Source organism: Chanodichthys erythropterus, chromosome 22, assembly GCF_024489055.1.
Source record: "Chanodichthys erythropterus isolate Z2021 chromosome 22, ASM2448905v1, whole genome shotgun sequence".
In the NCBI taxonomy this organism is placed as follows: domain Eukaryota; kingdom Metazoa; phylum Chordata; class Actinopteri; order Cypriniformes; family Xenocyprididae; genus Chanodichthys; species Chanodichthys erythropterus.
Genome location: NC_090242.1, coordinates 8,178,210 through 8,202,307, shown reverse-complemented (window position 1 = coordinate 8,202,307; position 24,098 = coordinate 8,178,210). Strand labels below are relative to the sequence as shown.

The 24,098-nt window shown below is 34.0% G+C and overlaps 2 protein-coding genes across 3 annotated transcripts in view; one reads left to right on the top strand and one right to left on the bottom strand.

Annotated features, from left to right (window-relative positions):
• The window catches only part of p4ha2 (procollagen-proline, 2-oxoglutarate 4-dioxygenase (proline 4-hydroxylase), alpha polypeptide 2), a 28,489-nt gene extending 7,968 nt beyond the window's left edge, over positions 1 to 20,521 (bottom strand). The window contains exons 1-10 of one of the 2 annotated variants that reach the window (XM_067376099.1): positions 20,059 to 20,521; positions 15,956 to 16,050; positions 15,054 to 15,150; positions 14,797 to 14,948; positions 10,519 to 10,656; positions 4,063 to 4,302; positions 3,708 to 3,907; positions 3,312 to 3,488; positions 1,839 to 1,909; positions 1,486 to 1,585 (exon numbers count right to left, since the gene is read on the bottom strand). In XM_067376099.1, the coding sequence (XP_067232200.1) occupies positions 1,486 to 1,585; positions 1,839 to 1,909; positions 3,312 to 3,488; positions 3,708 to 3,907; positions 4,063 to 4,302; positions 10,519 to 10,656; positions 14,797 to 14,948; positions 15,054 to 15,150; positions 15,956 to 16,037 (1,257 nt within the window). In that variant the 5' untranslated portion in view covers positions 16,038 to 16,050; positions 20,059 to 20,521. Of the gene's footprint in view, positions 1 to 1,485; positions 1,586 to 1,838; positions 1,910 to 3,311; positions 3,489 to 3,707; positions 3,908 to 4,062; positions 4,303 to 6,540; positions 6,695 to 10,518; positions 10,657 to 14,796; positions 14,949 to 15,053; positions 15,151 to 15,955; positions 16,051 to 20,058 lie in introns of those variants that run through there. The other variant, XM_067376098.1, reaches the window with a different exon arrangement.
• A 3,012-nt stretch (positions 20,522 to 23,533) lies between these two features.
• cngk (cyclic nucleotide-gated potassium channel) overlaps positions 23,534 to 24,098 on the top strand; it is a 67,622-nt gene continuing 67,057 nt past the window's right edge. Inside the window, exon 1 of the mRNA XM_067375338.1 lies at positions 23,534 to 23,659. Coding sequence (XP_067231439.1) covers positions 23,534 to 23,659 — 126 coding nt within the window. The remainder of the gene's footprint in view (positions 23,660 to 24,098) is intronic.

The window sequence follows — 24,098 nt, the reverse complement described above, 5'->3', positions numbered from 1 at the left end:
TATTGTGAAAAGGTTCAATATTGAAGACACCTGGTGCCACACTCTAATCAGATAATTAACTCAAAACACCTGTAAAGGCCTTTAAATGGTCTCTCAGTCTAGTTCTGTAGGCCACACAATCATGGAGAAGACTGCTGACTTGACAGTTGTCCAGAAGACGACCATTGACACCTTGCACAAGGCGGGCAAGACACAAAAGGTCATTGCAAAAGAGGCTGGCTGTTCACAGAGCTCTGTGTCCAAGCACATTAATAGAGAGGCGAAGGGAAGGAAAAGATGTGGTAGAAAAAAGTATACAAGCAATAGTGATAACCGCACCCTGGAGAGGATTGTGAAACAAAACCCATTCAAAAATGTGGGGGAGATTCACAAAGAGTGGATTGCAGCTGGAGTCAGTGCTTCAAGAACCACCACGCACAGACGTATGCAAGACATGGGTTTCAGCTGTCACATTCCTTGTGTCAAGCCACTCTTGAACAACAGACAGCGTCAGAAGCGTCTAAAGACAAAAAGGACTGGACTGCTGCTGAGTGGTCCAAAGTTATGTTCTTTGATGAAAGTAAATTTTGCATGTCCTTTGGAAATCAGGGTCCCAGAGTCTGGAGGAAGAGAGGAGAGGCACACAATCCACGTTGCTTTAGGTCCAGTGTAAAGTTTCCACAGTCAGTGATGGTTTGGGGTGCCATGTCATCTGCTGGTGTTGGTCCACTGTGTTTTCTGAGGTCCAAGGTCAACGCAGCCGTATACCAGGAAGTTTTAAAGCACTTCCTGCTGCTGACCAACTTTATGGAGATGCAGATTTCATTTTCCAACAGGACTTGGCACCTGCACACAGTGCCAAAGCTACCAGTTCCTGGTTTAAGGACCATGCTATCCCTGTTCTTAATTGGCCAGCAAACTCGCCTGACCTTAACCCCACAGAAAATCTATGGGGTATTGTGAAGAGGAAGATGCGATATGTCAGACCCAACAATGCAGAAGAGCTGAAGGCCACTATCAGAGCAACCTGGGCTCTCATAACACCTGAGCAGTGCCACAGACTGATCGACTCCATGCCACGCCGCATTGCTGCAGTAATTCAGGCAAAAGGAGCCCCAACTAAGTATTGAGTGCTGTACATGCTCATACTTTTCATGTTCATACTTTTCAGTTGGCCAAGATTTCTAAAAATCCTTTCTTTGTATTGGTCTTAAGTAATATTCTAATTTTCTGAGATACTGAATTTGGGATTTTCCTTAGTTGTCAGTTATAATCATCAAAATTAAAAGAAATAAACATTTGAAATATATCAGTCTGTGTGTAATGAATGAATATAATATACAAGTTTCACTTTTTGAATGGAATTAGTGAAATAAATCAACTTTTTGATGATATTCTAATTATATGATATTCTAATTATATATTATATTATATTATATTATAATATTATATTATAATATTATTTGGTGGGATACTGAAGCCAATGGAGTATTTTGGATGAATCACCTGTAGCAATTCTGCAGTGTCCACAGTTAACCCAGTGATGTCCTCTATTCTCTGATTGACCCGCGCAATCACTGGATCATCTTCTCCTTCTAGCCATGCACTGGAGACACATGAGAACAGAACCAGATAATAGACAAAATTCTGTTGAACAGCTGTATCTCAACACAAACAACACACTTATTATTTTCTCTAGATGGTTTGAATGTTAAAGTTTGGCCGGGCTAGAATACAGAATTTTCTTGTGCACTGGCATATCAACTGTAATATAAATGCTGTGGCAAAATCAGTTAACAGTTCTGTCATCATATCAGCCAGTTACCTCACCTTAAATAAATGATTTCATGTATACTCACCTTTTGGAAACTCTATAATTGGCGACTGTAAGAATGCCTGTTTTAGGATCTCTCACTGTGGCCCTCGCAAGCTACAGAGAATAACACAGAATTAGCTTTGAGACAACAAAAAATAAAGTAAAATAACATGCATAACATTTCAGTTTCTTCACATTTCTTCACAATGACTGAGCAGTGGGAACTAGATTACAAAACTTTAAAAAGGATAGTTCATCCAAAAATTACCCTTGTGTCATTTCAAACCAGTATTGTGATATTTTTTTATTCTCGTGTCATGATCAGACCAAAAATTCAGCAATTATCACCTTTAAGAATTAGTTCACTTCAGAATTATTTTCCTGATCAATTACTCCCCCCATGTCATCCAAGATGTTCATGTCTTTCTTTCTTCGGTTGAAAAGAAATTGAGGAAAACATTCCAGGATTATTCTCCATTTTTCAGTGCAGCTTCAAAGAGCTCTACATGATCCCAGATGAGGAATAAGAGTCTTATCTAGAAAACCCATCAGCTATTTTTTATAAAAAAAATAAATAAATAAAAATGTATATACTTTTTAACCACAAATGCTCATCTTGCATTGCTCTGTGATGCTCCACGCATTACGTAATCATGTTAGAAAGGTCACGTGTGACATAGGTGGAAGTACCGCAGTAGGGCGAAAAACATCTCATTTTCTCCTCCAACTTCAAAATCGTCCAACATCGTTGTTTTACCTTTTTTGGTAGAGGCCGTTTGACTTAGTCTTTGTTAACACTTGCTTGGTACTTCCGCGTGACCTTCCCAACGTGATTATGTAATAAACATTTTTTAGAAAACGACCAATGGTTTTTCTAGATAAGACTCTTATTCCTTGTCTGGGATCGTGTAAAGCCAACTATATGGAGAAAAGTCCTTGCCCAGTTTGTGTCCACAATGAAAATAATGTAAGTTCAGCAGTAAATCACCTGATGCTTTTAGTATGAAGTTCTTAGCTTAGTGGGTTTATTAGGAGATGGTGCAGTTACCTTTACGTTCTATTGACAAAAAAAAAGTGATATTTATGGATCATAAATACAGATAGAACATTAAATCTACTAAATCTATCTAGTAAATTATGCATAATTACAAGTAACTAACCCTAAACCAAACCCTAACCCTAACCGTAGCTCTATAGTAAGTACATGTAGTTAATTAATAGTACTCAGTACTTATTTGAGATGTTACAATGTAACTACGACACTGTAAAATAACCCAATTGTAAAATAACCCAATCTTAATTGTAAAATTCTTATCAATGTTGAGCCAGTTTCTTCAAACTGGAGGCAGTGACTGTCAAGATTGTCAATCACAATTTGATTAAAAAAAATTGATTAAAAGCTTTCTGTCTTTTTCACATTTCAAAATAAACACACAGATGAGCTCATATGGTATGTGTGATTTTTGGATGAACTATTCTTTAAACTGGTCTAATGGTTCACATACTGCGCACTCACCTTGGGTTTGGCTAACTCCTTGATCTTCTCAATCTCTTCATCAGACAGGGCTTCAAGAAAGCGGACAATATGAGGACTGTCCCACTCATCCTCCTCCTTCATCGGCTTCAGCAGCAGACGTGGGTTCCTGTTGCCATCCTGGTAACGGCAGAACAGTCTGCTACGTCTCTTCACAGTCTGTTGGAAAATTAAGATTAAGATTAAACTTAAAAAAAAAAACTTCCTGACATTTTATAAGAACCTACAGCTTATTTGATTCATCCAAATGTGTTCATACAATTCCAAATCCAATCAATTCCTATTCTACAAAATTAAACCTGTAAATAACTCACTAACAGCTGCTTAAAAAAGCAAAAAAGTGAAGATTTAAAGGTAAATCGAGTCATTATGGCTCACCAGTTTGACGCCTTCTCCCCTGCAGAGGGCCTCATAGACCTCTCTCTCAGGCAGGTAGTCTTTGGGCCGCTCATAAGTGTCAAGCTGAATGGGCCTCTCGTCCGTGAGCTCCTGTTGGCTCCGACCCATGTCCCTCAGCTCCTTAGAAAGCATCCGCTCAAAGTAGCGCAGATTTCCTCCTGCCCTCTGGTGGCTGGGATCTGCAATGGTTAGTTTAAGTTTTAAATATGATGCATTGCAGCAAAGAAAAACACAGCCAAAAAAAATGTATTATGGATATTTTCCTTATAATCTATCTCATATCTCATTACATTATGATGTATTGCATTTCCAAGAGAGAGGGAAAATGGCCTACCAATGGCCACCAAGCGTCGGGTGAGTTCGATGGCTCGTGGCAGATCACCCATCTGATAGACAGAGTAACTAAGATAATCTAAAATATCAGCCTTGGGCGTCTTGGCGTCTTCCCCAGAGTCCATCTGTCTCAGTGCCTGCTGCATCCACAGCACTGCATGATAGTAGTCGTTCTCATTGTAGGCCAGTTTCCCCATGTCAAAGCAGTCATCCACTGTCAACAGAGCGTTATAGCGCACCCCTGTGGACAGAACAGGACATAATTTAACACAGGAGTTTATATTGGAAATCTTGCTTATTTGCATCTGACTCTTTTCAGGATAATTCACATAAAGCAAATAGTTATGAATAAAGTTATACTTAGAGGAAAAAACTACGAAATAAGCATATTCATTAACAAAAAAATATATACCTTCAACTTATTCTCATGAAGATGCAATTTAAACGGTTAGTTCACCCGGAAATGAAAATTCTGTCGTTACTCACTCAACCTCGTGTCATTCCACATCCTTAAGACCTTCATTCATCTTCGGATCACAAATTAAGATATTTTTCATGAAATCTGAGAGGTTTCTTTCCCTTCATAGAGATCCAACGCAACTACCACTTTCAAGCCCCAGGAAAGGTAATAAAGACATCATTAAGGTCATCCATGTGACTCAAGTGGTTTAACCTCAAGTTTATGAAGTGTCATGAGTGCTTTGTTTGTGCAAAAAAACAATTTACCACTTTATTTACAAAATAATATTATCCAAAGCATGTTCACGCAACGTCAGCTCTCGCATGTGTCATGATGCTCTCACGAATGTGTGTTGCAGATCAATAGTTGAGTTGGATGTCTATGGAGGGACAGAAAGTCTTACAGATGTGGAACGACATGAGGGTGAGTAATAAATGACAGAATTATCATTTTTGGGTGAACTATCCCTTTAAGTCTCAGAAATCCATTGCATGGGTAGTGAGGGTGTATTTGATTCGTTCCCCCTATAAAGTGTTGCAATGATGGGTTTAATTTTATCACCGTCTCTTAAAGGATTAGTTCACTTCAGAATTCAAATTTCCTGATCATTTACTCACCCCCATGTCATCCAAGATGTTCATGTCTTTCTTTCTTCAGTCGAAAAGAAATGAAGGTTTCTGAGGAAAACATTCCAGGATTTTTCTCCATATAGTGGACTTCACTGGGGTTCAACGGGTTGAAGGTCCAAATGTCAGTTTCAGTGCAGCTTCAAAGAGCTCTACATGATCCCAGACGAGGAATAAGAGTCTTATCTAGAGAAACCATCGCTCATTTTCTAAAAATAAATAAAAATGTATATATTTTTTAACCACAAATGCTCGTCTTGCACTGCTCTGTGATGCACCACACATTACATAATCATGTTGGAAAGATCACACGTGATGTAGGCAAAGACTAAATCAAACGACCTTTACAAAAATAAGGTAAAACGATGTTGGATGGTTTTGAAGTTAAAGGTGCCATCGAACATTTTTGTAAAATGTAATATAAGTCTAAGGTGTCCCCTGAATGTGTCTGTGAAGTTTCAGCTCAAAATACCCCATAGATTTTTTTAAATTACAATTTTTAACTGCCTATTTTGAGGCATCATTATAAATGCGCCGATTTAGGCTGCTGCCCCATTAAATTCTCGTGCTCTCCGCCCACGGAGCTCACGCTTGCCTTAAACAGCATAAACAAAGTTCACACAGCTAATATAACCCTCAAAATGGATCTTTACAAAGTGTTCGTCATGCATGCTTCGGGTCATGTGAGTATAGCATTTATTTGGATGTTTACATTTGATTCTGAATGAGTTTGATAGTGCTCCATGGCTAAAGCTAACATTACACACTGTTGGAGAGATTTATAAAGAATGAAGTTGTTTATGAATTATACAGACTGCAAGTGTTTAATAATGAAAATAGTGACGACTCTTGTCTCCGTGAATACAGTAAGAAACGATGGTAACTTTAACCACATTTAACAGTACATTGGCAACATGCTAACAAAACATTTAGAAAGACAATTTACAAATATCACTAAAAATATCATGTTATCATGGATCATGTCAGTTATTATTGCTCCATCTGCCATTTTTCACTGTTGTTCTTGCTTGCTTACCTAGTGTGATGAGCATTTGTGGTTAAAAAGTATATACATTTTTATATATTTTTAGAAAATGAGCGATGGTTTCTCTAGATAAGACTCTTATTCCTCGTCTGGGATCATGTAGAGCTCTTTGAAGCTGCACTGAAACTGACATTTGGACCTTCAACCCGTTGAACCCCAGTGAAGTCCACTATATGGAGAATAATCCTGGAATGTTTTCCTCAACCTTCATTTCTCTTCGACTGAAGAAAGAAAGACATGAACATCTTGGATGACATGGGGGTGAGTAAATGATCAGGACATTTTAATTCTGAAGTGAACTAATCCTTTATAAGGCCTGTATAACATGAAAACAAGAGTTGGAGTTACCAGAGTGCTGCCTCTGACCTGGCAGTTTGCCTTTGGAGAAACTCTCAGAGTCCAGTTTATACGTGTCCTGCAGACGCATGAGCGCTTTGGCTGCTCCTTTCTCATCCTCTTCATCAGGGAAATATTGTCTGTGCACAGACATGTTTGATATGAAGCCTTCAGGAGGAAAAGAGAGAGAGAAAAAAAGAGCTTTGTGGGTTTTTTAATTAGACATGACCTGAAGGTATCTGGTGTTTACTGAAGAAAAAAAAAAAAAAAGATTTGAGAATAATTTATTACTTTTAATGACACAATGAGAATCAAATACACCAATGGCAGCATTATGTGATCAAACATTCTTAAATAATCACATCTTAACTGTATAACTGACATTACTAAATAATCTGCTTTATGTCGGGGTCCTGATCCCCCTGTCAGGGTTACTTCCTGTGATGGTGACTGGCTGACTGTACATTATCCTTTACTTGACTTTCAATTTAAGTGAAAACATTCTCAAGAACTCCACGTGGCAACATGTTGCAACACATGCTCACACAAGTTCATATTAAGGTGAGAGTGAAAATAAATCAGTGGCTGCAATGACTGACTCTATTCACACACACCCACACAGATTTTACAGAGTCAAGTCAATTTTATTTGAATAGCGCTTTTGCTCCTTTTCACAAGATGTGATATCAGTCTCTGGTGTCTCCAGAATGTGTGTGTGAAGTTTCAGCTCCAAATCCCCCACAGATCATTTATTATAGCTTGTCAAATTTGCCCCTATTTGGGTGTGAGCAAAAACACACGGTTTTTGTGTGTGTCCCTTTAAATGCAAATGAGCTCCACTTTCCAGAAGAGGGCGGAGCTTTAACAGCTCAACAAAAACAAAGCTGGAGAATCTCACGCAGCCAAAATGAGGATTGAAAGCTCATCCGTCAGTTTGTCTGAATGATCTGTCAATTTTCCTTCATGTTATAACATGAACATCTGTGGCAAAAGCTCTTTTCAGTCTCCTCACGATTATTTTCTTTTTTCTCCTTTGCATTCCACTGTAACAGTATGAAAAAGGACAACACTGCACATTTGTGGTCTGTTCTCCTGATTTAATTTACGATATATCCCATTAATAATTCACTGGAATGCATGAAGAATCTCTCCTCAAATCTCTTTCCAGGTTTGTTTTCACAGGTAAATACAATTTATTATCTGTCAGAATGACAGAAATCCCTTTGAAATATTATCACGCAATGCTGAATTTAATGAACATCTTTGATTAAGGCAACATTTGTTACATAATACAGATATATATTACTAGATAAGTATTTAACCCGTCCATTATTGCTGTGGGGTTACTCATGGTCTGCTGAAAGTACCTTGTTGATGCTTTTACACTTTTAAATGTCTTTTTAATGTTTGATGGTTGTAGGGTGAGTAGAATAATGTCATCTCACTGTACCCAGTTTAAAAAAAAAAACGTATTATTGCGTTCATAGAGTGAGGCTTTCACTGAATGTTTACAGCTTAAATGGAAGTTACAGCCATAATTCGAGCAAAGCGTTATGTGGCGCAGGAATAAGGTGGATATGAAAAAGTAGAATAGCATTTGCTTTTATATTATTAGTAATAAAAAGGTCAGGATGCACGATTGACAAACTTTAAATAATTGGTTGAGTCATATCCAGTTGCTCACTGTGTGCTGTATGTAAAATGAGTATATATTTTCTTTATTTAAAAAAAATAAATAAAAAAAATAATATATATATATATATATATATATATATATATATATATATATATATATATATATTATATATATATTATATATATATATATATATATATATATATATATGATAAACATGCCCTGTTGGTTGCAGTGTTTACTTCTTTTATTCATATATATTTAAAAAGTATATTTTTTCTAATAGGATTTCAGAATCAAGAATTTGCCATCTAAAGTATGTCTAATTTATTTTTAATAGATTTTAAAATTATTTAATTACTAATTTATTAAATATTATGTCAAATAAATAGAAATTATACATATATCAGCTTATACTGGCCATCCTGCTCTCTAAAATATTAGCATCAACCATTAAATAAAATAAATTAATAAATAAATAAAATATCGGAGGACCACTAGTATATATAACTGTTATATTCTTAAAAGCTTTTAAATGGTATTAAACTATATTTGACCTGGTCTGGGATCTCCATCTTCCACCAGTTAAAACATGTGCTTCAGCTTAAAAATGTTGTCATATCTCAAAAAGAAACATAAAAGATGCCAAAAGATAATACTGTATAATAACAACCATACCACAAAATCATGGTGTGTCCAAAAACATACAAACTATGATAAAGTTGAAGTGCCTTCCAGTCCATTTTCTTTGATTATATCATTCTTCAATACAACTTTCTCAAAGTTAAAGCTACCATGGCTTCTTTGTTTTTCCTGCATTTTAGATTATTTAGAGGCACTTCCGGTTTGGGAAAGTTCCACTCAAAAAGATTGAAATCATTTCAAATCATACAGTTGCACTACAAATAATCCTTGTCTGTCAGTTAGACTGAATGAGCTGTAAAATTTCCAGACTTCAGGAGAATAATGTAACACTTGGTATTTTAATGTGACGCAGTATCACAAGAATATCTGTGGCAACTGCTCTTTTCAGTCGCTGCATTCTTTTCCTCAAGATTATTTTCTCTCTTTTTCTTCATATCCTATGAACAATTCCCTGGAATTCACTTAGAATCTCTTGTTTTCTCCCCAATCCCCATGTCTCTTTCCAGGTTTGTTTTCACACGGATGCTTTAACCCGTGTGCGGTCTTCATTTGGGAAGTACACTCAGGGTTTTCGGGGTCTCCAGAGACCCCAGGCAACAAAATGTAATTTTGTAACAAAATAATAGCTTTTTTTTTTTTTTTTTTTTTTAAACAAATACAATTTATTAATGTTTTTACTCCACATTTGTGCAGTTTTTGGAGGATTTATTATATTTTTATACAAAACCAGCTTTTTATGTAAAATTCACTTTATAAAAGAACCACATTATTCACATAGATTTTTTTAAATTACAATTTTTAACTGCCTATTTTGAGGCATCATTATAAATGCGCCGATTTAGGCTGCTGCCCCATTAAATTCTCGTGCTCTCCGCCCACGGAGCTCACGCTTGCCTTAAACAGCATAAACAAAGTTCACACAGCTAATATAACCCTCAAAATGGATCTTTACAAAGTGTTCGTCATGCATGCTTCGGGTCATGTGAGTATAGCATTTATTTGGATGTTTACATTTGATTCTGAATGAGTTTGATAGTGCTCCATGGCTAAAGCTAACATTACACACTGTTGGAGAGATTTATAAAGAATGAAGTTGTTTATGAATTATACAGACTGCAAGTGTTTAATAATGAAAATAGTGACGACTCTTGTCTCCGTGAATACAGTAAGAAACGATGGTAACTTTAACCACATTTAACAGTACATTGGCAACATGCTAACAAAACATTTAGAAAGACAATTTACAAATATCACTAAAAATATCATGTTATCATGGATCATGTCAGTTATTATTGCTCCATCTGCCATTTTTCACTGTTGTTCTTGCTTGCTTACCTAGTGTGATGAGCATTTGTGGTTAAAAAGTATATACATTTTTATATATTTTTAGAAAATGAGCGATGGTTTCTCTAGATAAGACTCTTATTCCTCGTCTGGGATCATGTAGAGCTCTTTGAAGCTGCACTGAAACTGACATTTGGACCTTCAACCCGTTGAACCCCAGTGAAGTCCACTATATGGAGAATAATCCTGGAATGTTTTCCTCAACCTTCATTTCTCTTCGACTGAAGAAAGAAAGACATGAACATCTTGGATGACATGGGGGTGAGTAAATGATCAGGACATTTTAATTCTGAAGTGAACTAATCCTTTATAAGGCCTGTATAACATGAAAACAAGAGTTGGAGTTACCAGAGTGCTGCCTCTGACCTGGCAGTTTGCCTTTGGAGAAACTCTCAGAGTCCAGTTTATACGTGTCCTGCAGACGCATGAGCGCTTTGGCTGCTCCTTTCTCATCCTCTTCATCAGGGAAATATTGTCTGTGCACAGACATGTTTGATATGAAGCCTTCAGGAGGAAAAGAGAGAGAGAAAAAAAGAGCTTTGTGGGTTTTTTTTAATTAGACATGACCTGAAGGTATCTGGTGTTTACTGAAGAAAAAAAAAAAAAAAGATTTGAGAATAATTTATTACTTTTAATGACACAATGAGAATCAAATACACCAATGGCAGCATTATGTGATCAAACATTCTTAAATAATCACATCTTAACTGTATAACTGACATTACTAAATAATCTGCTTTATGTCGGGGTCCTGATCCCCCTGTCAGGGTTACTTCCTGTGATGGTGACTGGCTGACTGTACATTATCCTTTACTTGACTTTCAATTTAAGTGAAAACATTCTCAAGAACTCCACGTGGCAACATGTTGCAACACATGCTCACACAAGTTCATATTAAGGTGAGAGTGAAAATAAATCAGTGGCTGCAATGACTGACTCTATTCACACACACCCACACAGATTTTACAGAGTCAAGTCAATTTTATTTGAATAGCGCTTTTGCTCCTTTTCACAAGATGTGATATCAGTCTCTGGTGTCTCCAGAATGTGTGTGTGAAGTTTCAGCTCCAAATCCCCCACAGATCATTTATTATAGCTTGTCAAATTTGCCCCTATTTGGGTGTGAGCAAAAACACACGGTTTTTGTGTGTGTCCCTTTAAATGCAAATGAGCTCCACTTTCCAGAAGAGGGCGGAGCTTTAACAGCTCAACAAAAACAAAGCTGGAGAATCTCACGCAGCCAAAATGAGGATTGAAAGCTCATCCGTCAGTTTGTCTGAATGATCTGTCAATTTTCCTTCATGTTATAACATGAACATCTGTGGCAAAAGCTCTTTTCAGTCTCCTCACGATTATTTTCTTTTTCTCCTTTGCATTCCACTGTAACAGTATGAAAAAGGACAACACTGCACATTTGTGGTCTGTTCTCCTGATTTAATTTACGATATATCCCATTAATAATTCACTGGAATGCATGAAGAATCTCTCCTCAAATCTCTTTCCAGGTTTGTTTTCACAGGTAAATACAATTTATTATCTGTCAGAATGACAGAAATCCCTTTGAAATATTATCACGCAATGCTGAATTTAATGAACATCTTTGATTAAGGCAACATTTGTTACATAATACAGATATATATTACTAGATAAGTATTTAACCCGTCCATTATTGCTGTGGGGTTACTCATGGTCTGCTGAAAGTACCTTGTTGATGCTTTTACACTTTTAAATGTCTTTTTAATGTTTGATGGTTGTAGGGTGAGTAGAATAATGTCATCTCACTGTACCCAGTTTAAAAAAAAAAACGTATTATTGCGTTCATAGAGTGAGGCTTTCACTGAATGTTTACAGCTTAAATGGAAGTTACAGCCATAATTCGAGCAAAGCGTTATGTGGCGCAGGAATAAGGTGGATATGAAAAAGTAGAATAGCATTTGCTTTTATATTATTAGTAATAAAAAGGTCAGGATGCACGATTGACAAACTTTAAATAATTGGTTGAGTCATATCCAGTTGCTCACTGTGTGCTGTATGTAAAATGAGTATATATTTTCTTTATTTAAAAAAAATAAATAAAAAAAATAATATATATATATATATATATATATATATATATATATATATATATATATATATTATATATATATTATATTATATATATATATATATATATATATATATGATAAACATGCCCTGTTGGTTGCAGTGTTTACTTCTTTTATTCATATATATTTAAAAAGTATATTTTTTCTAATAGGATTTCAGAATCAAGAATTTGCCATCTAAAGTATGTCTAATTTATTTTTAATAGATTTTAAAATTATTTAATTACTAATTTATTAAATATTATGTCAAATAAATAGAAATTATACATATATCAGCTTATACTGGCCATCCTGCTCTCTAAAATATTAGCATCAACCATTAAATAAAATAAATTAATAAATAAATAAAATATCGGAGGACCACTAGTATATATAACTGTTATATTCTTAAAAGCTTTTAAATGGTATTAAACTATATTTGACCTGGTCTGGGATCTCCATCTTCCACCAGTTAAAACATGTGCTTCAGCTTAAAAATGTTGTCATATCTCAAAAAGAAACATAAAAGATGCCAAAAGATAATACTGTATAATAACAACCATACCACAAAATCATGGTGTGTCCAAAAACATACAAACTATGATAAAGTTGAAGTGCCTTCCAGTCCATTTTCTTTGATTATATCATTCTTCAATACAACTTTCTCAAAGTTAAAGCTACCATGGCTTCTTTGTTTTTCCTGCATTTTAGATTATTTAGAGGCACTTCCGGTTTGGGAAAGTTCCACTCAAAAAGATTGAAATCATTTCAAATCATACAGTTGCACTACAAATAATCCTTGTCTGTCAGTTAGACTGAATGAGCTGTAAAATTTCCAGACTTCAGGAGAATAATGTAACACTTGGTATTTTAATGTGACGCAGTATCACAAGAATATCTGTGGCAACTGCTCTTTTCAGTCGCTGCATTCTTTTCCTCAAGATTATTTTCTCTCTTTTTCTTCATATCCTATGAACAATTCCCTGGAATTCACTTAGAATCTCTTGTTTTCTCCCCAATCCCCATGTCTCTTTCCAGGTTTGTTTTCACACGGATGCTTTAACCCGTGTGCGGTCTTCATTTGGGAAGTACACTCAGGGTTTTCGGGGTCTCCAGAGACCCCAGGCAACAAAATGTAATTTTGTAACAAAATAATAGCTTTTTTTTTTTTTTTTTTTTTTAAAAAAATAAAATTTATTAATGTTTTTACTCCACATTTGTGCAGTTTTTGGAGGATTTATTATATTTTTATACAAAACCAGCTTTTTATGTAAAATTCACTTTATAAAAGAACCACATTTCTAAATTTCATTCATGGGGAAAACATGGATAATTTGACATGGTTTAGTGAGAGATTTTTGCCCATCTTTTGGAAAACGCAGTTTTTCTTTTACCAGTAGATGGCAGCAGAGCTTCACTATTTGCTGTTTGACTGACTGAAAGACTCTTTTCACAAGTATTTTTTTTAGTTGGATTCATATCTAAATATTATGAAATCACAATTATAACAATAAAAGATACTTTTTGTCAAAGTTTAGTATTTTTTTTAATAAAAAGTTTTTCAATATTGTTACATTATGATGAGACTCCACTTGTGGACAAAAATGGAAAAATGGACAAAATTCATCCTCAAAATCAACATTTTTGAAAAAATGATTTTTTTTTTCAGTACAAAAAATACTAAACTTTGACAAAAAGTAATTTTTATTGTCATAATTGTGATTTCATAATATTTAGATATGAATCCAAATGAAAAATACTTGTGAAAAGAGTCTTTCAGTCAGTCAAACAGCAAATAGTGGAGCTCTGCTGCCATCTACTGGTAAAAGTGATCATTTTTTACTTTTAAAACTGCGTTTTCCAAAAGATGGGCAAAAATCTCACACTAAACCATGTCAAATTATCCATGTTATCCCCATGAATGAAAGTTAGAAATATCAGTCTTTTATGAAGTGAATTTTACATAAAAAGCTGTTTTTGTATAAAAACCTATTTAATAAATTTAAATCTTCCAAAAACTGCACAAATGTGAAGTAAAAACAATTATTTTGTTACAAATTTACATTTTGTTTTAATTTTAAAAAATGTATTTTGTTGTGACTTTTTTTTACACTAACATAAAAACAAGATATCACTAATTTTTTTTTATTTATAGATCCAGAAGGCGTTAACCACTGTACAAAGTTTCATGTCATTTGGACAAAGATAATTTTTTTTTTTTATTTTAGCAAATGTTGTAAGGGTTAAGATCTAACTTCCTCCCCTTTTCACTCTAATACAGACATATATTACTTAACGTCTGTAATATTGCTGTGGAAATAATCAAGCTTTTAGGGTTATTTATGTATTCTTTTGGGCTCTGTTGTTGTAATTTGATAATGCTTTTACACTTCTAATTTTCAGTGGTTGAAGCGTGAGTGGAATAATGTCATCTCATTGTACCCAGTTTTTGAAAATGCTTATTTTGTTCCTTTCACTGACTGTTTACAGTCTAACAGAAGTTGCTCCCACAATCTGCGCAAAGCATCATGGGGTGTAGGAAAAGGTGGACAGACTGTACCATCTGATGGGTCTTGCAGCACCAGGCTCTCTAATTCAGACCACTCCGTGTTGAGTCTCTTCATCAGCTTGTAGGCGTTCACCGGGTGAGCCAGGAAGCCTTCGGGGTCCGATGTGGATGCATGCGTCAGCATATCTAATTTATTAGCCCAGCTGAAGCCAGCAGATGGACACACACACACACACACACACACACACACAAATGAGTCCTGGCTTCATGTGAGTCATACAAAAAAATCATTTTAGTTAAAGATTCACCTCTTCACAGCTTCAAGTTTCAACTCTTCTGCCTCGATGTATTCCTTCAGCGATTTGACGAGCTCCCTCTCGGTGAATATCAGGTCTGTCATTTGGCCTATGAAAGGAGGTGAGAAAATTACCATAAAAAAGAAATGACCACAAAACCAAAAAGGCACACTTATTCAAGCTTTACCATCCTTCAGCAAAGCCACTAATGATGGATCATGTCTTAGTATCTGAAAGCATTACAGACTTACTAAGTTTTTACCATTTCATTTAATAACATAATATAAAGTGCTGATTAGACCATCATATTTAGACTTACTATCACTGTATTTTGCAGTGTAAACAGCATTATTGAACAGGAGTTTTGGTGAGAATGTAGATTCCTTGATTGCTTTCTGTATATAATCATGATTTAATTAACAGTTGATTTTCATGCTACTAAGAGGAACGGTGTGAAGTTTGCTATATATTCACTGGCTTGGCAAGAAGATATTTAGTAATTTTGACAACTTTGTTTCAATAGAAGTTGTTTTTGGACTAATAAGGAAGTTTTGAGTTCTGAAACTTAAAATACAGTATGTTTTATAGCATAATGACATTTATTGTCAAAGGAACGGGAAAAAATAAGATTTCGCAATTCATGACCTAAAAAGACCCAAAAGAATGTTTTATCATTAAAGCATCAGCATATAATTTCTGCAAGATTAGTATCACTAAATGGAATTGCAAAAATACGGTTTGCCAAACACTCCCCTCATCTGCCAGATCAACAGCTGCGTTGGGCTGGACAAGAAGCTCAAACAAACAGATGCATTGTTAAAGCACTATAATGCCACAGGATTTACACCGTTTGGGGAAATCACAGTCTCTGCAAGTTCAATTGCAAATTAGAATGACTTTATTTAGAAATTTACCGATTGATGTGAAGATTTCCGCTTGCGTGGGTGAAGAGAAGATTGACAGAGTCAACAGAGTTAGTGCCAGAAATGCTGCCATTGTCGAGCAAAACCTGCAAGAAAAAGAAAGACATTTTAGAAATGTGCAGACGTACCGTATATCGCTTTAAAGTCTTTAACTAAAAATTGCTGAGGTTGATAAAATAAATTAGTAATAAAGGAGTCTCTTCTGCTCACCAAGGCTTGCATTCATTTAAATAATTGTGTGAAATATTTACATATTTACAATAATAATATTATTGTATATAGTAATAAAATTAAAAATGTAATTTAAAAATGAATTTTCAGCATCATTATTCCAGTCACATGATACTTCTGAAATCATTCTGATTTTAGGGTGAACTATCCCTTTAACATTTTTGTGGAAACAATTTGTGGTAAGACTGGGAAAAAAAAAAAAAAAAAAAAAAAGAAATTAATACTTTTATTCATCAAGGGTGCATTAAAAGTGATCAAAAGTGACAGTGAGGACCTTTATAATGTTACAAAAGATTTCTATTTAATAAATGCTTTCCTAAATTTTATAAATGCTGTTCATTGAACTTTCTGTTCTTTAAAAAAATCCTGAAAAAAAAAAAAGATAATTTCCACAAAAGTATGAAGCAACACAACCGTTTTCAACATTGATAATAAATCATCATATCAGAATGATTTCTGAAGGATCATGTGACACTGAAGACTGGTTAATGATGCTGAAAATTCAGCTTTGATCATAGGAATAAATTTATTTATATTTTATTTTATTTATATAAAATAAAATAAATAAATAAAATATTTATTTTATATATATATATATATATATATATATATATATATATATATATATATATATATATATATATATATATATATATATATATATATATATATATATATATATATATATATATATAAACAAATTTAATGTTTCCAAACTTGTATTTTTTACTATTGCGGAAAGACTAAATACTAAGCCAAGTCTGACATAGTCTACAGAAAGCTCTTTGGTGTTGAACCACAACTGGGGCAATAAACAGCTGCAGAGTTTTTCTTGAAGAAGAGTATGAAAAAAAGTATGACCAGAAAAGACAGTTTGTGTACTGTAGATTGGAAAACTTGCCATGCAACTAAGCGACTACACAACAGTATTTTTTTATACAGCAACCAATTCAATTTGCTTAGAGGTAAGAAAGTGAATAAAATCTGAGACCAATATATTCAGTCTGATGTCTGAATCAGAAAGTTTGTAAACATTATTCAGAACTGATGGAACTGAGCTGAATGGAAGATGCTGACCAGACTTCATAGACACGAGACATTGGTAGACCTGAAACAGTAAACTACTATGCATTCACCAGAATACAGTTTACATGTAAAGTAGCTTATTTATTATAAATTATTCATGCTTAAAGGGTTAGTTCACCCAAAAAAGAAAATTCTGTCACCCTCGTGCTGTTCCACACCCGTAAGACCTTCGTCATTCACAAATTAAGATATTTTTGATGAAATCCGATGGCTCAGTGAGGCCTGCATAGCCAGCAATGACATTTCCTCTATCAAGATCCATTAATGTACTAAAAACATATTTAAATCAGTTCATGTGAGTACAGTGGTTCAATATTAATATTATGAAGCGACAAGAATATTTTTGGTGCACCAAAAAAACTAAATAACGACTTATTTAGTGATGGCAGATTTCAAAACACTGATTCATAACGCTCCGAAGCTTCCTGAAGCAGTGTATCGAATCATGATTCGGATCGCGTGTCAAACCGCCAACGGCTGAAATCACGTGACTTTGGCGCTCTGAACCACTGATTCGACACGCTGAATTTTTTTGGTTTACTGGTTATTTATTTAATTTTCTATTTTAGTGCATTAATATAATATAATATAATAATATAATATTATTAATTATTTAATAGTAATATTATTGCATAATATTAATATTGAACCACTGTACTCACATGAACTAATTTAAATATGTTTTTAGTACATTAATGGATCTTGAGAGAGGAAATGTCATTGCTGGCTATGCAGGCCTCACTGAGCCATCGGATTTCATCAAAAATATCTTAATTTTAACGACATGAGGTTGAGTAATTAATGACATTATTTTCATTTTTGGGTGAACTAACCCTTTAAAATATGTTATACAGATAACCACTGAATGGATTATATATACACAACTTTATGATTTTTATAATTGAATTAGTCACTTAATTTTCCCTTTCCTTTCTATGTATAGATAAAATGTTATCAAAAGTATTCCAGTTCAAATAAATCCGCGGACACAACTAATTTTTTGGTATTATATCATTTATAAAAAAAAAAAAAAAAAAAGACCAAGCTTTTGCGCAAATACACACTCAGACACGCAAACATAGACTAAACATGTGACTAAGCACGTAAATAAACGGCAAGAATGCATTAGGGGTATTCGGTTTTCAGTGAGAAAGGTGTTGTTTAAGCGGCCCCTAAAGTAATAATTAACGGAAGTTATTCAATCAAAAACCAACTTTAGCTCGATAAGAATTTTCCTATTGTCACTGTGAAGCTGCTTTGAAGCAACATGTATTGTGAAAAGCGCTATATAAATGAAAATGACTTGACAAAAGGCAAAGATTTTGGTACAAATGTGAGGTTGAGAACTAACTAATCTTTTATCTAATGACCACTCATCACTGTCAAATCATACAGAGGGAAGTGTTTAACTGGGCGTGGGTGAAAATGGTTGACCTCGAAATGGAAACCACAGAGAGCATCTTTAAAAAGTTCACCATAAAGACCTCACAATTCCATTCGTTTTTAGATTCAGGAAGTCACACTCCAATTACAACACAACTGTGATGCATTTGCAACAGTGCAGGGGTGAAAACTTTGGCTGTGCCAACATTTTTGTAAAGATTATGTATAAAGCTCCTACTAAAATCTGTTTGTCTGAGAAAAAACAGAATGTCTGTTATTTGTGCAATTGGGTTAGTAACATGACTCAAGCACTGTACTTGGCAAAGATTCATTAAACAGAAATACTCAATCCACTTCTTAAACATCTGGAGTTCAGATTGACTGTCTTTGCACCTACTTTAAAAGTCGTGTAAACTCAGCTGTGTTTGTGCTAATGGCCCTTCTTAAAGGTTTTGAATGGCGACAGCTCACTGAAGATTCTTCCATGTGTGAAAACAGGACAATTCCCACCCTAACAGAGATCTGCCTGTTCCATCTGAATAGAGTTAGGAATTCAGACGAATCAACAATGTTCATCAAAGAATTTACTTTAAGGTGAATAATCTGAAGGTACTGTTAGAAGACTGATTATACTTTAAGAGCAATTCCTCTAAACTCCCAAATGTTTCTGAAGTCAGTCAGTGCACAAGAGCGATGACGACATCTTCTAGAAAATTTCCTGTCCACCCCATGAGGATTTGCTGCTTACATGTGCATGTGCCTTGAGCTGCAGAACATCAGCGAAACACTTAATATAACTATAAATAATATTAATTCATATTAATTACACTCATTGCAGCAGCTAACCATGAATTCAATAAGCGAAAATAAGTCAAAGTAGTATATTTCATACATCTGATTTAACACCTGCAGAAAGAAAAAAAACAAAAATTCAGAAGTGAACCTAAAACAAATAGCTTGTATTTAAAGTGTTCAAGGAATAAAGAAATACAAATAACGTTTTTATACTTATTTTACTTACACTAAAACACTATTTTAAAACGTCCATTATGAACATTAACTATGGTTTTACTACAAAAAAAAAAAAGAAAAGAAAAGGATTTTAAGGATTTAAACCATGGTAACCACAAATTAAACATAGTTTAACCATGGTATTTGTAGTAAAACAACATTTCCCCATCTGCTGACAGGCTGCATTTTCAAAACGTGCATGCAATGGATCGCAATAGCCTGAATACAAATGATAACACCAGGATAAGAAACACTGTAAATAATAAGAGGTGAAATGTTAGAGGTTTAAGTTGTTGTTGTTGTTGTCATCATGCAGATTCGATGCAAATCAAACAATCGACTTAATTCAATCTGAAAACATACAAGAATATATGAGCTCTTACCTCGTTTTGAGTTGAAATTCAAGTGTGATGGGGCAGACCCAGTCTGAGTTTTATAAACACTCCTCTGCTCGGTTTTGCAGTGATTTTAGTCGCTGCCACGTACAGAAGACCAACACTTTCCACGCGCACTCACAATCCTTCTAATACACACGCACCCGCATTCCCAAACTACATGACGATCCGCTATATCAGGAAAAACATTTAACAAACAGCATTTAATGGCGTGAAATACAACATTTTATCATCTGATCCATACTTGACTATAACTCAACTACATATTAAAAGTCAGTGAATCTCTAATGGCATTAAAGGACAATGTATAAATTCTTGACCCGTCTCTGCGTCGCCGTTATAGCCTTGATTCGGCAGAAATTACTGTTTTGATCCTCTTATGTCCAAATGAAATGCAGGTTGCTGGATGTTAATCGACGGACTGAATTAGATTAGAGATTTACACCCCTTAAAGCTTACCAACATCTGAGACGAGACAAAAAGGATCAGGGTATATACGGTGTTTTACGGTAAAAACGAGTCATGCTGGACTGCACGTTCTCTTTTTGACTTGGGGCTCTGGTGAATCATTCAGCATTTATTATAATTTGTGACATTAAAGTATGGAGAAGAATCGTTCATTTGTTTTAAATAAATATACTATGATCCACAAATAAATGTAGAGATAAACAAAAATTTAATATATTCACAAATAAATAGAATGAGATCCTAAATAATGATATTTCCCAATGAAAAAAGCACTTCACCAGTGGTGGATAAAGCACTTGAAAGCCATACTTGAGTAAAAGTTTAGATATCTTACCAGAAAATGTAAAAGTTTTAAAGTATGTGATATTTTTTGTATGAAAAGTATTTATATGTATATTAAAGTATATATATATAGTGTATATATTAAACGTTCTGAAGTATTGAAAGTAAAAGTACAAGTAAACGTAAAATACAAAAGGAGCAAAAAACATATTAAAAATTGTTCTATAGCAGTTTGAGCAGCAAGATTGTGTTCAGTTTTAGAGTTTTAACTCTTACATTTTGTTTTCTTTTAATTAAAAAATGGTTAAGTGTATATTGTAAGTTTTACATATAAAAAATACTAATATATTAATTATACATTGATCGTTCATGTTTATTCATAGTGCATTATAACTAATGTAAGAGACATCTTTAAAATGTTAAAATGTAAATGTTGAAATTAAAAATGAACAATACTTTTATTAACCTTATTTAATGTAACAAATGGACTCTTACCGTAAAGTGTTTCCATTTCATATAAATCCAAACAGTCATGCTTAAAAATTACCATTTTACACACAAAGGCATAGCATGGGTCTATTATATGTATACTTAAGGATTTTCTAATCTAAATATGTGTTACAGTGCAGATAAAGAACTGAAATCGAATACATTTCTGATTTATGTTTCTGTCTCTGAATAATGAGAATAAAGTTTAAATATGCAACTTCGCTGGATAATGAATGCATAACAGTGAACAAAGGGATATGAACTAATGCAAATTAATGGTAACAATAGTGACATTAAACAGTTGGTGTTTTTGTTACATTGTTTTAACCGCTTGAGATACTACTAATGTTAGCATCCTCCCAGCCTCGACGGCAAACATACTGCTGTTCTCCACTAATGCAGCATCTACTCAACAAACTAATGACTTTATAATGAAAACATGTACTGTAATATAACATACTGTTTTGTAGTTTGTTTTAAATCCGTTTTTGAAGTGTCCCGCTCTGTGCAGCACGCAGCCTCACGTCATGTGTCAAAACAAACTCAACGAGGCATCAGGAATAAGTGGGTTTGGAAGATAGATGGATCAGTGGTGGAAATCAACACAGCAAACACCTTTAAGGCTTATTCCATTATTCCAGCACATTTGCCTCTTAAATACACAGTTTTAAATAACAAGTTATACACTCCCAGTCAAAAGTTTGGAAACATTACTATTTTTAATGTTTTTGAATGAAGTCTCTTATGCTCATTAAGGCTGCATTTATTTCATAATAAATACAGAAAAAACAATAGTATTGTGAGATATTATTACAATTTAAAATGATGGTTTTCTATTTTAATATACTTTAAAATATAATTTATTTCTGTGATCAAAGCTGAATTTTCAGCATCATTACTCCAGTCTTCAGTGTCACATGATCCTTCAGAAATCATTCTAATATGATTATTTATTATCAATGTTGGAAACAGTTAATTTATAACCTGTGATACTTTTTTTCAGGATTCTTTGATTAATAAAAAGTTAAAAAATATCAGCATTTATTTAAAATAGAAATCTTTTGTAACAATATACACTAAGTTTGGGGTCAGTATTTTTTTTTCTTTCTTTTTGTTAAAAGAAATTAATACTTTTATTCAGCACGTACTGTTAAATTGATAAAAAGTGATAGTAAAGATTTATAGTGTTAGAAAAGATTTATATTTTGAATAAATGCCGTTCTTTTTAAACTTTTATTCATCAATGAATCCTGAAAGTATCACAGGTTATAAAATAATATTAAACAGCATAACTCTTTCCAACATTGATAATAACTGAGCATAAAATCAGGATATTAGAATGAGTACTGAAGGATCATGTGACACTGAACACTGGAGTAATGATGCTGAAAATTCAGCTTTGATCACAGAAATAAACTATATTTTAAAGTATATTAAAATAGAAAACCACAATTTTAAATTGTATCAATATTTCACAATATTATTGTTTTTTTCTGTATTTATTATAAATGCAGCCGGGGGGTTATACATATTATATAACATACCAGAGCAATACACTAATTTCATTTCATTTCAAATATTTTTCCCCATTGAACTCCAGGGGTCGCAAGAGAACTTTAGGGGGTTCACAGAAAGTTTCATCGAAAAAAGTTGCTTTGCACTAATATTTGTGAAAGGTGATATACAAATTAATTTAAATTATTAATAATTATTTAAAATGAGTATATTCCAGAAATGCCAATTATTTTATTTTAAATGTTATTTTTAACGTTTTATAGCACATATAAAATAATCTATATAAATAAATCCTAAATAATAATAATAATAAAAAAAGGATTTTGTGTATTTTTGCATTCTTTGGGCGCGCTCCCGAGTGTGACGTAAGCGGTGACGTTCTTCAAATTTCCAACGGATTTAACGGAAACTACCGGTCGAAATGTGAAGAGTCGATGATTTTCAAGCGTACAATGTAAGTAAAGTTAGTAAAATGCATCAAAGTTATCACAACTATCGTGTCTAAATACATTTATGTTGTTTTCGCTTGATTCGGAAGGGGTTTAAGCGGTCACTCGCTTTCTGAATTCAGTAAGTTAGGCCTGACGGTCGTTCAGTTAGCGATCGCGTTTTTTCTTCGTAGCTAACGTTACTGCTCTAAAATGATATCTGCATTATTAGTGTAGCTACTTAGGGTGTGTCAGAGATAATATCTCGGGTCTGGTTGCAGATGCAGGACACAAAGGAGCTGGAGGATGAGGAGTCTGTTCATTCTCCAAAGGAGCACAATGTTCGCATGTGGAACATGTTCATTTCCATGACTTGCCTGGCAGCAGTAATGGTGGCTCTGTATGAGGTAACAGTTAAGATGTTTTTCATCAGACCTTGTCTTATTTTGAGTCAGTTCTTGGAGGTTGTAGTGAAAAGGTTATGCGTTTCATGTACTTTAATGACTAAACAATTTTCCTTGAGTGGGAAATCCATTATAGTGCTGTCTCAACACATTAGGGTTGCCAACTTCTGGAAAGGAAAATAAGGGACAGAATAAGGGATACTCAAAACATTTGTAGTGTATCAGACAGTGTATGTCATTTCATTTTCTGCAGTTAAGTATGTGTATAAAAGATGTATAAAAGGTTCTCATATATAACTTTTGGGTAATTTAGTGTCAAAATCAACTAACGTTACATTTTCAGAAACTTTCCCTGCTCATTTTTTTTTTCTTTTCTGAAGAAAGACAAACATAAATGAAGACGGAAGCCAAAATATTAAATAAAATGGATGTATATTTACTG